Source organism: Ostrinia nubilalis, chromosome 8 (assembly GCF_963855985.1).
Source record: "Ostrinia nubilalis chromosome 8, ilOstNubi1.1, whole genome shotgun sequence".
Lineage (NCBI taxonomy): Eukaryota > Metazoa > Arthropoda > Insecta > Lepidoptera > Crambidae > Ostrinia > Ostrinia nubilalis.
Genome location: NC_087095.1, coordinates 14,103,968 through 14,119,068, shown reverse-complemented (window position 1 = coordinate 14,119,068; position 15,101 = coordinate 14,103,968). Strand labels below are relative to the sequence as shown.

The following is a 15,101-nucleotide window of genomic DNA, read 5'->3' as shown; positions in this document are numbered from 1 at the left end:
ATAATATCCTAGATAGTTTAATAAATACCAGCTATCTTGGTTTATCTAGCTCAAGATTTAAGTATTTTCAAGGTAAGTAAGTATCTGTATCTGTATAATACGTATGGTCAATCTAAAAGATACTATTGAATAAATTTAATAAAAGAGACGGCAAATAGACATTTACTTCTATAATTTGTATGTTTTTGGAGTACGACTACGTACGGGAACGCTACGAGAAAGCTACGAAAATGCTACGAGCATGCTACAGATATGCTACAAGTTAGTTGTTACGGATATGCTTTTTGTCTTACGATTCCTGTGATTTTTTTGTACATAGGCTACTAATTGCATCAAGATAACAGGAAAAATATTTAAAAAAAATTTGATCTCACGGAAAAGCTGGAAAATGGTGTTTGATATACGGAACGCTAGTAATATGTACGGCCGCTTGTATCAACTTATAGATAATACCAACTCTTTGCGATCTGTATAAGTTATTAATAGTATTTGTATAAAATATGGAATATTTATAAGTAAAAACATAACCCTCTTTCTGGCGCAGTCGGGTAAAAAACATTATGGTTAAATCATAACACAAGGCAATAAGTCTCAAATAAAGTAGTAACTACACGAGTAATATCTGAGGCTTTTCAATGCGGTATCAATGACCCTATCAATGGGTCCGTGGCCGAGTCCCCCTGTGTTCGACGCACCCGTGGTCGACGCCCCCGGTCAGGTAGAAGCAATTTTTAATCAAATGTACAGTCAGTCACAAAAATATTTATAAACGAATAAATATTTATACTGATCGTAGAAATAAATGTTTAATATTATTTTACCATAGTGATACCTAAAAATATTTTAACCTATCATATTTTATCATAGGTTTTATTTACCTATAATAACATGTAAATCGTTTTACTTAATCAAAATAATTGTAACAATCAGTCTTTAAAATAACTCTACTCTCTCTACATTTAACTAACTACAAATAAAAGTTTAAATTATGAAAGTTTTAAGTATTTTTAACAAAAAATTAAATACATCATTTTAAATAGCGTCAAACATGCATGGTTTTCGTTGACTGTACTTAGTGCAAAAGCCGAAAAAAATATGATATTAAATTTATTTAAATCGGGGGCTTCAACCACGGGTGCGTCGGATACTGGGGGACTCGGCCACGGACCCGTATCAATACCTCTGTTCCCATCGTTAATGAACTTCATGGCGTCCGGCTTGACGTCATAGTTTTTGAACACCAGTTTCCTTCCAGCTCTTGCACCAACCAGGCCGTGGTAGGGAACGTCGACGGGAGACTGCGACCGCCCTCCGCAGTCCGGGAAGATCTTAGGCCAGGTTCTTTGATCTGATAAAAAGATTAGAACCAAAATAAATGACCTAAAAGTAGTAAATCTGAAACGACTAGGGAACCTTTTTGAATCGCGTTTCAAAGTGCGTAGTAAGTATGTCAGAAAATTCCAACAGAAATACAGCTTCTAGAAGCAGTTTTGTGTTTCACCGTATTTTGAGTTAACGACATTGTAATATTTGCGCCGATTCAGATCGTTTGATGGATACTAAGAGCGTAAAAATATCTTTCTTTTATTACACGCTTCAGTCAAACGCTTATCTTCACTTTTACAAAGAACACAATTGATAATATCCTAATTATGGTTCAATATGTCTCATCTGGAGGTTTTTTAATTTAGTCATTTTGAGGTAAAGTAAGAGCGCGGCGCTATCGGTGTACGCGTTGCTCTCTAAGCTCCTACGTGATTTGAAGGTATTTAACGAACTTTAATTTCTATATTTTTTATTATTTTAACATCATTTTACAATCTGATTTCATACGCAAATTGTTTATCTTTGTTTTATAACCCAGCTCTACCTAAAATTTTCACTCGTAAACCAAGTAAACAGTGTCGATCCGGATCGTTGGAAGGTTTCCTTTTAATTTGTGCCGACTATTTGCCGGCCAACAACCACAGCTCTGTGGCGAATACAGAATTGTTGAATTCATTTCATTTGTTGGAACAGAATCGTGTTATAAACTGGTCCCATTTATTTTCAATTGGTGAGCGATATCGTGTTTACAGTTTGCTTGAAATATTGGTGAGATATGTATTGATTTATCAAATTGTATAGTAGACACCATTAGCTCGTGAATCTGATACACAACTTTTTTTTAAAATAACTTCATTCTCAGTCAATTATGTTCGAGTTGAAAACTAGTATCGTCATAGTTCCCTTTGCCATATCAAATCTACAGGGTGTCCCAAAATGTGCACGTCACTCTGACACCAGGGGTAAATGAGTTTAAGACGCATCTAACAAGTATATTAAGTCCATTTTAAAAAATAACTAATATGAGTCATATTTCAAAACTCATCATACTTTTCAATGGTAATGAATAAATAAAATTGGTCATATCTTAAAACTTATGAAACTTTTCTTTGGACATAAAGCTTGTTCGATGCGTCTTAGACTCAGCTACCTCCAGTGTCAGTGTGACGTGCTAATTTTGGGACACCCTGTATAGGAGATGCTCAGCCCTTCAGCTCATAGAGAGTTTATGACAATAGACTAGTGTTGTCAACTACCCTATTTTGAGTATCTAGCATTCGTCAACTGATTTTGTCTGTCGCACAATACGAGCAAAATAGCCATACAATCTAAAAAAAATTAGTCCTCTTTCTTCATCTCGCCTACATTATTGATTAAATACCAATAGTTTACTAGCAATACCTGCAAACAGTTCTATAACATCAAACATTCGATCTCAGCGTGTACATTCATCTTAAAAACTTAACACAAAAAAGTGTATTGAACATTTCCGCCGATAAATTGAATGGGATTGTTGAATGCAATTTAAATCTCTTTGCACCGGGTTTCAGTGTTTAGGATCTCGTGAAAGGTTTCATTTATAAGTTGGGGACGAACTAGTGTTGCATTTAATAATAATTTGACTATCGATAGTTATTGAGCTTTTTTTTAAAATGCTAAGTTTAATCACACTTTATTTAATAAGGTCTGATTTTTCAATAATTTCGGATAACTTTTAACTGAAGAATAAGTTTGGCACATAGACTTTCAGTATAGGAATTGGGAAATATGTTATCCGACGATTGAAAAATCAGCCCATAAAAATCTAATTTGCCTGAGATGAGACTTGAATCCAAGACCTTCCCTTTGCTGCGTGACTGTATTGACTATGTCATTAGAATGTTGTCTGAACTATGTATTATTTCGTTACCAAAAGAGCAAAACACTTTTGCTTTGGTTGTCACAAGTTAACAACACCGATAGTTTAAATCTTATAGCACTTTCGATTTTATCGATAGCTCCTATGATTTATTCTTACACCACTACACTTCAGATTCTCTCTGAGTGCGGGTTGATTCGAATTTTCGTGAACATTACTGCTTTGTGGGATTGTTACTCGATTCTCGCGATAAAAGCATGTTAACTTCGCATAGCTTCGATAAAGAGATTTCGCGGTCACCTTCTGATTGTATTTGCAGCAATATTTTTTATTATACTAAAGATAATAGGTCTATTGATGATGTAAAATTAATTTATAATTTGATATCGCGACCGATATTATAAGACTCTAAGTTCCCAAGTCGCGTTGAAAGTTTATAATCTAGATAGTTTGCATTTAACAAGTGTCATTTTTGTAAGGTTTTCTTGTGAATGCTACAATGTAACCTTGCCTACTGTTGGAATTGAGGACAAAGTACACGATCCGCTACAAAAAATAACCCTCCTTCTGGCGCAGTCGGGTAAAAATTGTTAATCTGCTAAATATTTAGACAATAGCTCTCGAAATCGCAGTATCATTGCGCTAACGACCTCAATTTATCAGCTAGCAAAAAACAAAAGAAAGTCAAATTTCGTTCTAAAAATAAATTCTCGGAGTGAACCGACTTGTTTATTAAGGAATAAAGTACTCAATTTCGTTTCCGAGAACAATAACTCACCTTTGTAACTCCATTCCTTGAGCGTTTCCGCTGCAACAAAAAGTTTTAAATGAGATCTTAATGACGTAGAAATTGATATGTCTGACTTTATGTTATACTAGCTGACCCGGCGAACTTTGTTTCGCCTTAATGGCAATAAATAAGCAGACTTTTTTTTTTAATTTCGAACGGGATAAAAAGTATCCTATGTCCTTCTCCTGGCTCTAAACTACCTCCCTGACAATTTTCAGCTAAATCGGTTCAGCCGTTCTTGAGTTATAAGTGGAGTAACTAACACGACTTTCTTTTATATATATAGATTAATTTGAATCAGCATGAGTGTTCCCATATACGAGTAAATGGTAGTCGTGTATAGCACATATAACTAAGGCTGAGTTGCACCACCGAACTTTGACCGTAACTATAACGATAACCGATGTCTTTTGTATGGAATATGACAGATTTTTGACGTTTGTCAAAGTCAAAGTAAGATGGTGCAACCCAGCCTTAGTCAAGGTAATAAATAGCAAGATGAAAATAAAATAAACATTGAGTAACTATGTTCTTTACCTAAATATATTATATCTCAAAGGTTACTGACTGACTGACTGACATAGTGATCTATCAACGCACAGCCCAAACCACTGATAGTTGGCATGCAGGTTGATACAGGTTGGTGTAATATGACTGGCTGAGAATGCTTAAATAGCATTAAGTCCACCTTTTGTACTATTTTATTGTGCAATAAAGTTTTATAATAATGTTATGACGTAGGCAGCCGCTAAGAAAGGATTTTACGAAACTCCACCCCTAAGGGCATAAAACGGGATCTATAAGCGTACGAAGTCTACAAAATATTTTAAAAATAATTATGTAGATTAAGGTTATAAGTCTACTTTAACCGTAAATAACCGGTGTTTGTGTATTAAAGTTTGACAAAATTTTGAAGTTTGCGTAAGATGGTGCAACCCAGGGTAACTAACTGTTAGAGAAGCGACTGTCAGTTAAAGTAGACCCTTGTTTTGCTAACAAAATATTACATAATACAAAACCTTAACATCTTCCGGCATGTTTCCAATAAATAAAAATATCCGTTTCTGAACTGAACTGAACATTTTCCAAATTGCGGAGTATTACGTCATAGTTAGACAGGGGACAAATTGTTTTGTCACCTGCAGTCGACAAATACTGGCTGTCAGTAAAGTTGAAGAAGGCCTATAAGTTAACTTTAGTACACTGTATCCCAAGCACGACTGAATCTCGTAATCCTATAGTAATAAATAAATTGAAAAAACTATGAAAGAGCGTTAGGTTCTGCGCGCACGGGTTACTTTTTGTCATCGTGACAGTATATCTTTCTCTTTTACACTTTTAAAATCTGAAAAAGAGAAACAACCTTCGACTTATTCTTATCTATGGAAAAGCATACACTTAGGTACTGTCAGGTGACAAAATGTAAAGTCACACGTGCGCGCGCGCCTTTAGCCATTAGCTTTCTTCGAAAGATATATTTTTTTCATTTATTGATTATTGATAAACAAAATTATTTTCCTTTGCAAACAATCCGTTGTCATGATAATGACAGCTTTACGATTACGGGGGTTTTTCGTGCTTGGGGTACTGATCGCGATTATGTCAAGAAATGTTCCAAATGGGTTTGTTTAAAATTAATTCAGGCGTCGGATAAAATTAACCCTTTTAATTATGTATCAGATAAACATTTCTATTTTAAGCGCTCATTAAGTACTTTCTGTCAGAAAGTGCCTAGAAGCTTCACAACTTTGTTTAGATAATAATGTCTGCTATTTTTAAATACATCAACTCCGTGGAAACTTACAAGCCAGTTAAATGTTTTACTAGGAGAGTTTTTAGATATTGAGTTAGTTGCCAAAGTGTGAGAGTAAAACTCACAATTTTGAATTTAATGTATTAAATTCAAAATTGTGAGTTTTTTACTCTCAAACTCAAATTCAAAGCTTTCAGAATACGGGGCTTACTCACTTCCCTCTTTTAAAAGCAAAATATCATTTCTTGAACAAGTTCAAACTATTGCTAGTGGTGATATTTACCAGACGTGCCTTAGTACGTATGAAATATCATCACCGAACTTTTTTACGATTCAAACATGTCTGTGGCAGCTGATATCTAGAATTTCATAATTAAATTCTCCTAGAAGTCCTAGAGCATGTTTTTATCACTCAATTTATACGACAACAGCGTTTCAGCTATGGTTCCTAATTAGTTCCCAAATAGACAACCCTATCAGTGTGGAAAGAAAAACGACAGCAGTGAAACAAAACAAGTTTAACGCCCTTAATCACAAACATTACTATGAGGAGGTCTCACAGTGCGCGTGGACGCACAGGGTGAGACATGAACTAACCACAAAACTCTATTTAACGCTGTACGTTCGATTTGCTGCTTCACTTTTAAGTAAGCATCGTTTGTGAATACGGGCGTTAGTCGCAACCTTTTTGTTCAAGCTTTTCAATGAAATATTTCAACATTGTCTGTACTGGGAATAAACTTTGTTACAGACAGTTTAATGCATTATTATACAGGCTATGTGAACTGAGATGTTGCTCAGTTGTTGATAGTAAACAACTCATTTAGTCAAATAATTGCGAGCTAGCGTTAAAACCAGATGCGCCATGCGACCCGCAAACATTTTGAACTTTGCTTATTTACTATTTGCAATTTTATTCATGTAGTTAACTTAAGTTCTTGCGATAGTAAAAAATCTTTATATCGATGCAGGAATACCGAATACAGGTAAGGTTTATTTATTTGTGTGATTATTTTCACTTTAGGTTCCGTTAAATCTGACAAAGCGGAAATGCTGGCAGCAGCAATGATGACGGCCGATTTTTCAAATTGCAACCAAATGGAACAACAAATTGAAAAAATGGCCGCCACACCTGCCGCTCGCTATCACATAACGTTTATCCTATGGATATCCCTTAGTAACTCAAGCTTCGGCCAAACCAACGCGTCAGATCGCCTCGGTGATGGCGATAGCGATGGCGATCATTGCGCCTGCCGTGCATACATCGCCGCGACCAATGACAGGACGCGTTGATGTGAACTCAATACAATACAAATTCATACACGACATCTGATTGCCATCGCCATCGCACACGCAGGCTGCACGCGTTGGTTTGGCTGTACCTTCACTTTAACCGCATTTGTTTTACGTGTCTGTGTATTTTATGCTTTATCTATTTTCCTGCTAATGTAAAGAAAACATTTACCTTTCTTTTGTCCTTTCTTGCCTCGCCGAAGAAATTTCTGGAACAAACGTTAGGATTGTTATTAGGCAACTAAATTGCTTATTTTGGTGTCTCTACTCATATTTCTTTTAGGAGAAACCTACGTCTTTATTAATACAACAATTTTTTGGTGATAGTTTTTTAATTTTGTTTGAAGTTGACAAAGATAATAATGATCATTCCAATTAGGCTGCCCTTTTCAGCTTTAATCTAAAATTTCCATTTCGAAGTTTTCATAACATTAAGTAGGTATCGTATGCTTTTTCACTGAGCAACTTTTTCAGTTAATTAATTTTTGTTACATTATGATTTAAAGCTATAAAAGCTTTTTGTAAAATAGGTTAGTGGTGAAACAATAGAACCAAATTAAACTCGACCATAAAATTTAGAAAGCAGTTAACATTCCAATTAGGTGTTTAATGAGAGAATATACTCACTACTTTACGTGGAGGTCTCGTGGCCCTCTCTACAAGATTGATGTCAGGAAATTGGGTTGGGAAGTGGAACACCCAAATGGTCTTCGGCTGTGGAAACAATGTCTGGGTTTATAAACTAAATAATCCTTAGATTCTAAGCTAAGATGTACGGTACTGCAAGTTTTCACTATTAGTCATGATTTTTCACCTGGGTGTGTCTTAGGCTTAGGCTGATACTTGATCAACCATGACTTTTCTAATGAAGTTTCTTAGTCGATGCTGTAAATCTAAAATAGCCGTCGACCATTGAAGCTTTAGCGGCCGAGTGTACCGCTAATTTATTTGTATAGAAGGAGTGCGAGGAAGAAATAATAACGCAAAGTTACGAGTGATAGTCGCGTCAGCCGGTAGGTATAGTGAGCGAGCGAGCGGCGTGCGCTCCGCGTCGTGCATAGGTTCGGACTAGTTTGAGGTGCGGCGGCGCACGCTCGGCCACGATCGCCGAACGCTCGGCTCGAACAATAGGCGGGCGCGGTGACGTAGTAAGCGGCACTCGCAGGCGGCGAGTACACTGTGCCGCGCCGCGATAGCTACTTCGCGCGATAGATGCGCGAAGCTATAATTCGACTTGTTGGCTACTACGCGTGTGTAAATATTTGTAGGATATGAAATGTTATTTATGTATGTGTATTTAAATGTAAATAATAAATGTAAATGTGTTAATGTGTAAATAAGTGTAAATATGTTTTGTATGTAAATATAAATTACTTATATTTAATTTTATTATTTAAGGTTTTAGTTTAAGTTAATTATTTATTGTTGTTGACATTTACATAAATATAATGAGTAGCCTACATCATACCCCCCCAGAGACCGACACTACGGGCGATAATAATCAGGGAACCTAACTTTTCGGCCAGAACGTGTGGTTCTAGTTACTGGCGGATTGTTAGCATTGGTGTTATGATGGGCAATGATATCTTGAGCAAGAGATGTCGGCTCATTTAAATTATTTTCGGGTGACAGTATATAGGCTGGTTTGAGTCTTTCTATGGTTACTGTCACCGTTTTACCTTTAACATCTAATTTAAATGTTTTATGTCCTCTGTCCAAAACTTTATATGGGCCTGTGTATGCGGGCTGTAAAGTGCCTTTAACAGTGTCGTCGCGTAAAAATACATGGCTACAGGTGGTTAAATCCTTAAACACGAATATTTTATCGGAACTGTGACGTGAGGCTGGACAAGGTTTGAGTTTTTGAGCAAATGATTTGAGTCTTGCGATAAAGTCGGTCATGTCAGTCGTGCCATCTGTGTAGGTATTAAAAAAGTCTCCGGGAAGTCTCAGGGGCTCACCATATAATAGTTCAGCTGGTGAACTTTGAAGATCTTCCTTAAGTGTGCTACGTATACCTAAAAGTACTAACGGTAACGACTCTGTCCAGTTACTTTTAGCGTGACAAACTATGGCTGCTTTCAACTGGCGATGAAAACGTTCAACAAGACCGTTACAGGCTGGATGATACGCTGTAGTTCTGCGGTGCTGGAATCCAACTTTTTGGGACAGATAAGTAAATAGTGCGGATTCAAACTGTCTGCCACGATCTGTCACAATGATGGTAGGGCAACCGAAGCGTGCGATCCAGACTTCAATGAACGCTTTTGCTACTGTTTCAGCCGAAATGTCAGTTATTGGTATCGCCTCAGGCCATCGCGAAAAACGATCGACTGCTGTGAGGCAATATCGGTAACCGTTTGATATAGAAAATGGACCGATCAAATCTATGTGCACATGTTTGAACCTACCACGTGGCAGTTCAAATGTACCTACAGGTGTGGAAACATGTCGGTTCACTTTAGCACGTTGGCAGTTCAGACAAGCTCGTGCCCACTCCCTACAGTCTTTGCGTATACCGGGCCAAACGTATCTTTGAGCTACGAGCTTGGCGGAAAACTCTTACACCAAGCCCGATCATCTGGCTATACCATCGAATTCGCGTGGATTAAGGCCCACGCTGGATTCGATGGCAACGAAGAAGCAGACTTGGCAGCAAAGGCTGCTGCAAGAATGCACAGAATACCAGACTTCCAAAGGGTACCCATCAGCCTCGTTAAACATCAAAATAGGCAAAAATGCAAAGAATCGGCCAAAACTTTGTCAAATCTATGTGCACATGTTTGAACCTACCACGTGGCAGTTCAAATGTACCTACAGGTGTGGAAACATGTCGGTTCACTTTAGCACGTTGGCAGTTCAGACAAGCTCGTGCCCACTCCCTACAGTCTTTGCGTATACCGGGCCAAACGTATCTTTGAGCTACGAGCTTGGCGGAAAACTCTTACACCAAGCCCGATCATCTGGCTATACCATCGAATTCGCGTGGATTAAGGCCCACGCTGGATTCGATGGCAACGAAGAAGCAGACTTGGCAGCAAAGGCTGCTGCAAGAATGCACAGAATACCAGACTTCCAAAGGGTACCCATCAGCCTCGTTAAACATCAAAATAGGCAAAAATGCAAAGAATCGGCCAAAACTTTGTATATGGACCCGAACACCTGCGTCCATACAAGATCTCTCCTGCCAACATACAACACCTTGCAGGAGTTCATAAAGATCGTTCGGCCGGACTTTGCCACCACCCAGGTCTTAACCAACCACGGTTATCATAAGGAATACCTACATCGTTTCCATATCGTCGCAGATGACCGCTGTCCCTGCGATGACCAGACTCCACAGACTTGGAAACACCTTTTAACACAGTGCCCTAGATTTGCTTCAGCCCGATATAATCATGAAATGATATCCCGTTTGTTAAACATCGATCCATACAATCTCTCAGAAATAATCAGAAAAGAAGATACAGCAAAAAGTTTTAAAGCCTACATTACCAATATAGTCGATCATTTAAAAGAATTCAACCAAACATAAGCAGCCAACACATTACAACAATAAAAATCACAAACTAAATCACCGCACTGCAATTGGAGTACTCCACTAGCTCCAATTGCAGGTGCATATCAATAGCACTCATTAAAAAAAAAAAAAAAAAAAAAAAAAAAAAAAAAAATCGAACACTTGACGACGCATAATTTTCGGTATGAATGGCCTGGGAGTCGATGTACTGACGTCACAGAACAGTTCGTATCGACTTCCTGGTATTTTCATTTTCTCCAAACGGAGTGATGTGCCGTCCGTAATTATAGTTCTGAGCTCGTTGTCCGCGTCTTGGGCCTTGGCGAGAGAATCATGATCTACAGGACTTTCAATCTCCTCAATACGCGAAAGTGTGTCCGCGACAACATTGTCTTTACCCGAAATGTGCTGAATATCCGTAGAAAATTGCGAGATAAAATCTAAGTGACGATACTGTCGCGGTGAGTAGCTAGACTTTCTTGTATGAAAGGCAAAGCTGAGTGGCTTGTGATCAGTGTAGATCGTAAATTCTCTCGCTTCCAGCATATGGCGAAAATGTTTAATTGCCTGGTAAATGGCAAGGAGTTCGCGGTCGTATGGAGAGTATTTACGTTGCGCGGGACTCAACTTGCATGAATAAAATGCTAATGGCTGCCAGACGCCTTCAATTCGCTGCTGAAGAACAGCGCCTACTGCCACATCTGACGCATCTGCGGTAACGGCTAACTTAGCATGACAGGTGGGGTAAGCTAAAAGTGTTGCGTTGCTGAGACTGTCTTTGCAATCGTGGAAGGCTTTTAGCGCGTCTCCTGTCAGTTCGATGGGGTGGTTGCCTTTTACTGAGCCAGTTAAAAGAGCATTAAGAGGTGCCTGGATTTCGGCTGCACGGGGAATAAACCTCCTGTAAAAATTAATCATGCCGAGGAACCTCCTAAGCTGTTTAACCGTAACTGGCTTAGGGAAATCTTTAATAGGCTGAACCTTCGTGTCGAGTGGTTTAATGCCGTCTGCCGATATCCTGTACCTCTGAGGCGCCAAAAACGCACTTTGACGTGTTTATTAAAATACCGTATTCGGACATTTTTTTAAAAAGTTGTCTTAGGTGGTTTTGGTGTGACAAGGGGTCAGGGGATGAAATTAAAAAATCATCCAAATATGGGTAATCGAAGTCCATGCCGCGTGTCAGCTCATCTACGAAACGCTGAAAAGTTTAACCTGCGTTGCGCAAGCCAAATGTCATATAAGGGAATTCGTAGAGGCCGAAAGGTGTTGTGATCGCCGTTTTGGGAATGTCGTCCTTATTGATAGGTATCTGGTTATAGGCTTTGACAAGATCTATGGTTGAAAAGATTTTGCAACCTGAAAGATTGTGTGTAAAGTCGTGAATGTGCCTTACCGGATATCCATCAGGGATCGTACGCGCGTTCAATCGACGGTAATCACCGCAGGGACGCCAGCCGTCTTTTTTGGGAGCCAAATGCAGTGGAGCTGACCAAGGGCTGTCAGATGGTCTTGCTGTGCCCTCTTGCAACATGATGTCGAACTCTTGTTTGGCTATTTTTAATTTATCGGGGGCTAAACGACGAGGTGTACTAGCCACAGGTGGACCAGGAGTTGTGCGTATGTGGTGGACTGTATGATGTTTAGTGTAGCGTGGTGAGCCAGCAGGTCGAATTAGGTCTGGAAATTCCCTAAGGATTTCGTGATAAGTGGAATCACCTGTCAAAATTTTAACAGACGAGATGTCACTATGTCTATCGGCTGCTACGGCTGAAGTATTTAATGACGTAACATTATCGATCAGTCTCTTGTTTCTTATATCTACTACAAGGTTATAGTATGCTAAAAAGTCTACGCCGATGATAGCTTTATTTACGTCAGCTATAACAAAACGCCACACAAAGTCCCGACGCAAGCCTAAATCTAACCGAAGGCTTGCATAGCCATACGTATGTATTACAGTTCCATTAGCCGCACTTAGTTCATAGTCAGTTTTAGTTCGTCGTTCCTTAAATGCCGTACGGGGAAACACGCACAAATCACTTCCGGTGTCAATCAGGAATTGGGTTTTGGTGTTCCGATCGGTGACAAATAGGCGACCGTGGCTGTTAGGGTAATCGTCCGTCGCCATTACCGACCACCCTGTCCGTTTTCCGCTTGAAAGTTGCAAGGCTTGACACACGAATGAGCTTTGCTGCCAAACTTCGAGTGGTACCAGCATACTGGATACATTAATTATTTATTGTTGTTGACATTTACATAAATATAATGAGTAGCCTACAAAGCTACAAATCTAATGGCGCCAAGAAAACCTACATAAAATACCTTAAGTTTTTCAGCATTTTTAGATTTTTTTCACCGTAGAACATGATACCAATCTAATGAATTTTAAATCTTATTTGTTTCAGAAATCTATTATCCGAGCTTTGTTTACAATTCTTAGACCGTTTCCTTGCTCGTGCAAAAGGTAGGTAGTAAACTCCAGGCCCGAAGAAAGCAATAAAGGACAATGGGCAAAATGGTACCCGGCTCCAATAGATATGATTCTAGTATCGTTTGAAAGGTCTTACCAAGATGAACAACATTTACTATGGCCACCAGCCTCAGATCTGGTTGCGTTAGAAGATAAAGATACTTTTTGTGTAACCTAAGTATCATACAGTATGAAGGGGGACGCGCTCGGGGCAGGGCACCGACGAGATGGTCGGACACGGTGAGGAAGACGGTGGGCGGGAGTTTGCATCGTGCGGTCCACACAGCTAATGACCGCAGTCGGTGGAGGAACACTACCTGTGGTCGCGATCCTCATCAGTGAGGGAGGAAGAGACCGAGGAAGAAAAAGAAGAAGTATCATACGTGTCCATCGTATGGTACTTAGGTAGGTTATGCGAGTCAGGAAGGGTTTACTGTTCCAGCATCCTTCCTTAACTCTATAATTATTGATGGGGATGATTGTGAAATAAATATTTTTATTTAAAGAAGTACTACCCCCTTATTAATAAAAAGTTACACCTAGGAAGAACCTTGGATTAAAATGACATTTCCATACCAAATGACAATTTAAGCCAGAGTTCAACTAGGGTGTAACTTTTGTTAATAAAGGGGTTAAAGTTTTATTACTTCTTAAGGGTTTTATTATGGGTTGCTAAAGCGAATAAACCCACAAGACCCAACAAGTCCACCCACAAGATGGACCGACGACCTCACAAAGGTAGCAGGAAGGCGCTGGATGCAGGCCGCCACCAACCGACCATTGTGGAAATCATTGGGGGAGGCCTATGTTCAGCTGGACGTCCTATGGCTAAAATGATCACGATGATGATGATGAAAGCGAATAAAGGTCTAATAGCTTGGGTAGTTCATCGTAGGTATAATCCTTTCCTTTTCAATGCTTCTTTTAGTTATATTAATAGATTGTAGTCATAATACATACTCGTATACATGGATGATTGTGTTATACTTTCATTATAATACTTAATGGAATTACTGCTTTTAAAACGTGAATTAGATCTGGCCCCATAGCAGACATTTACCTACATCTAAAGGCCTTTTAAAACATATATTGGTTATGGCTATTGGAGCGGGTACCACTTTCCATACATTTGTGCCCATCATCCTTTTATCTTGAAATGTAAAAATTTGGGGCTTGACTGACCCACTTTCGTACTAAAACAACTGAAGCTATAAAAACTGGCCAAGGTTCATCCACGGGACCTATTTACGGTTTTAATCCGACATTTTATTGAAAGCTAATTACAATTTACGACGACCCTATAATTTTATTAATCCCGGAATCGGGTGCCATCGTGTGCATCCCGAATTGCGGTGTGGTTAATTTAGTTTAGCGGAAATATGATATTCGGTACATTTTATGATCTTTTGGGTAATTTTGTCTCTCTTTTGACTATGTTTAAATGATACTCATACTCAAGATTTTTTTGGAGCAAGATGCACAAGAGTGGTAGAGATTTGGTAAGTATTCCATAAGACTGATAAGATAATTAACTGTCGTAAACTTTGTCATATCATTTGATTGAACAGGTACTCAGATTGAATTTGTTCTAATCTTATCTATTGAGATACATCTCGACATGTATTCGGCATAAGAGCCAAAGCCAAATTTAGTCTAAACAAATAAAAATAATTTTGATTTTTTTTTTAAAGCACACGATACGTTGCGGCTAAGATTTCACCGTATCGCGCGACGCTGCATCGCACCGCTCGTGTGCCCGCCTCAGATATTTCTATGTAAGACGACGTAAAGACACCGTTCCGGCGTCACACCGCGCCGCAACGGATCCCAATCAATGTGATCATCATCAACAGCCCTTTACAGTCCCCAGCTGGAATATGATCCTCTTCCATACTTAATATACTTTTGCCATACGCTTGGCAGGCGGGTTGGAGATCGCAGTTTAAAACATTGATGTTTTTCAGAGAGCGCTAGCTGCCTGTTTTCTGTTTGATGAGTAGCCCCTAAATCGGCTCTTACGACACCCGCGGGAAGAGTAGGGGTTGGTGACAAATCAACGTGATATTTATATTTAATTATGAAAACGGT

At 38.9% G+C, this 15,101-nt stretch overlaps 1 protein-coding gene across 1 annotated transcript in view; it reads right to left on the bottom strand.

The window, feature by feature from the left end:
• The window catches only part of LOC135074255 (carbonic anhydrase 9-like), a 33,209-nt gene that overhangs the window by 16,871 nt on the left and 1,237 nt on the right, over positions 1-15,101 (bottom strand). Inside the window, exons 3-6 of the mRNA XM_063968544.1 lie at positions 7,648-7,734; positions 7,193-7,229; positions 3,963-3,992; positions 1,181-1,348 (exon numbers count right to left, since the gene is read on the bottom strand). Coding sequence (XP_063824614.1) covers positions 1,181-1,348; positions 3,963-3,992; positions 7,193-7,229; positions 7,648-7,734 — 322 coding nt within the window. The remainder of the gene's footprint in view (positions 1-1,180; positions 1,349-3,962; positions 3,993-7,192; positions 7,230-7,647; positions 7,735-15,101) is intronic.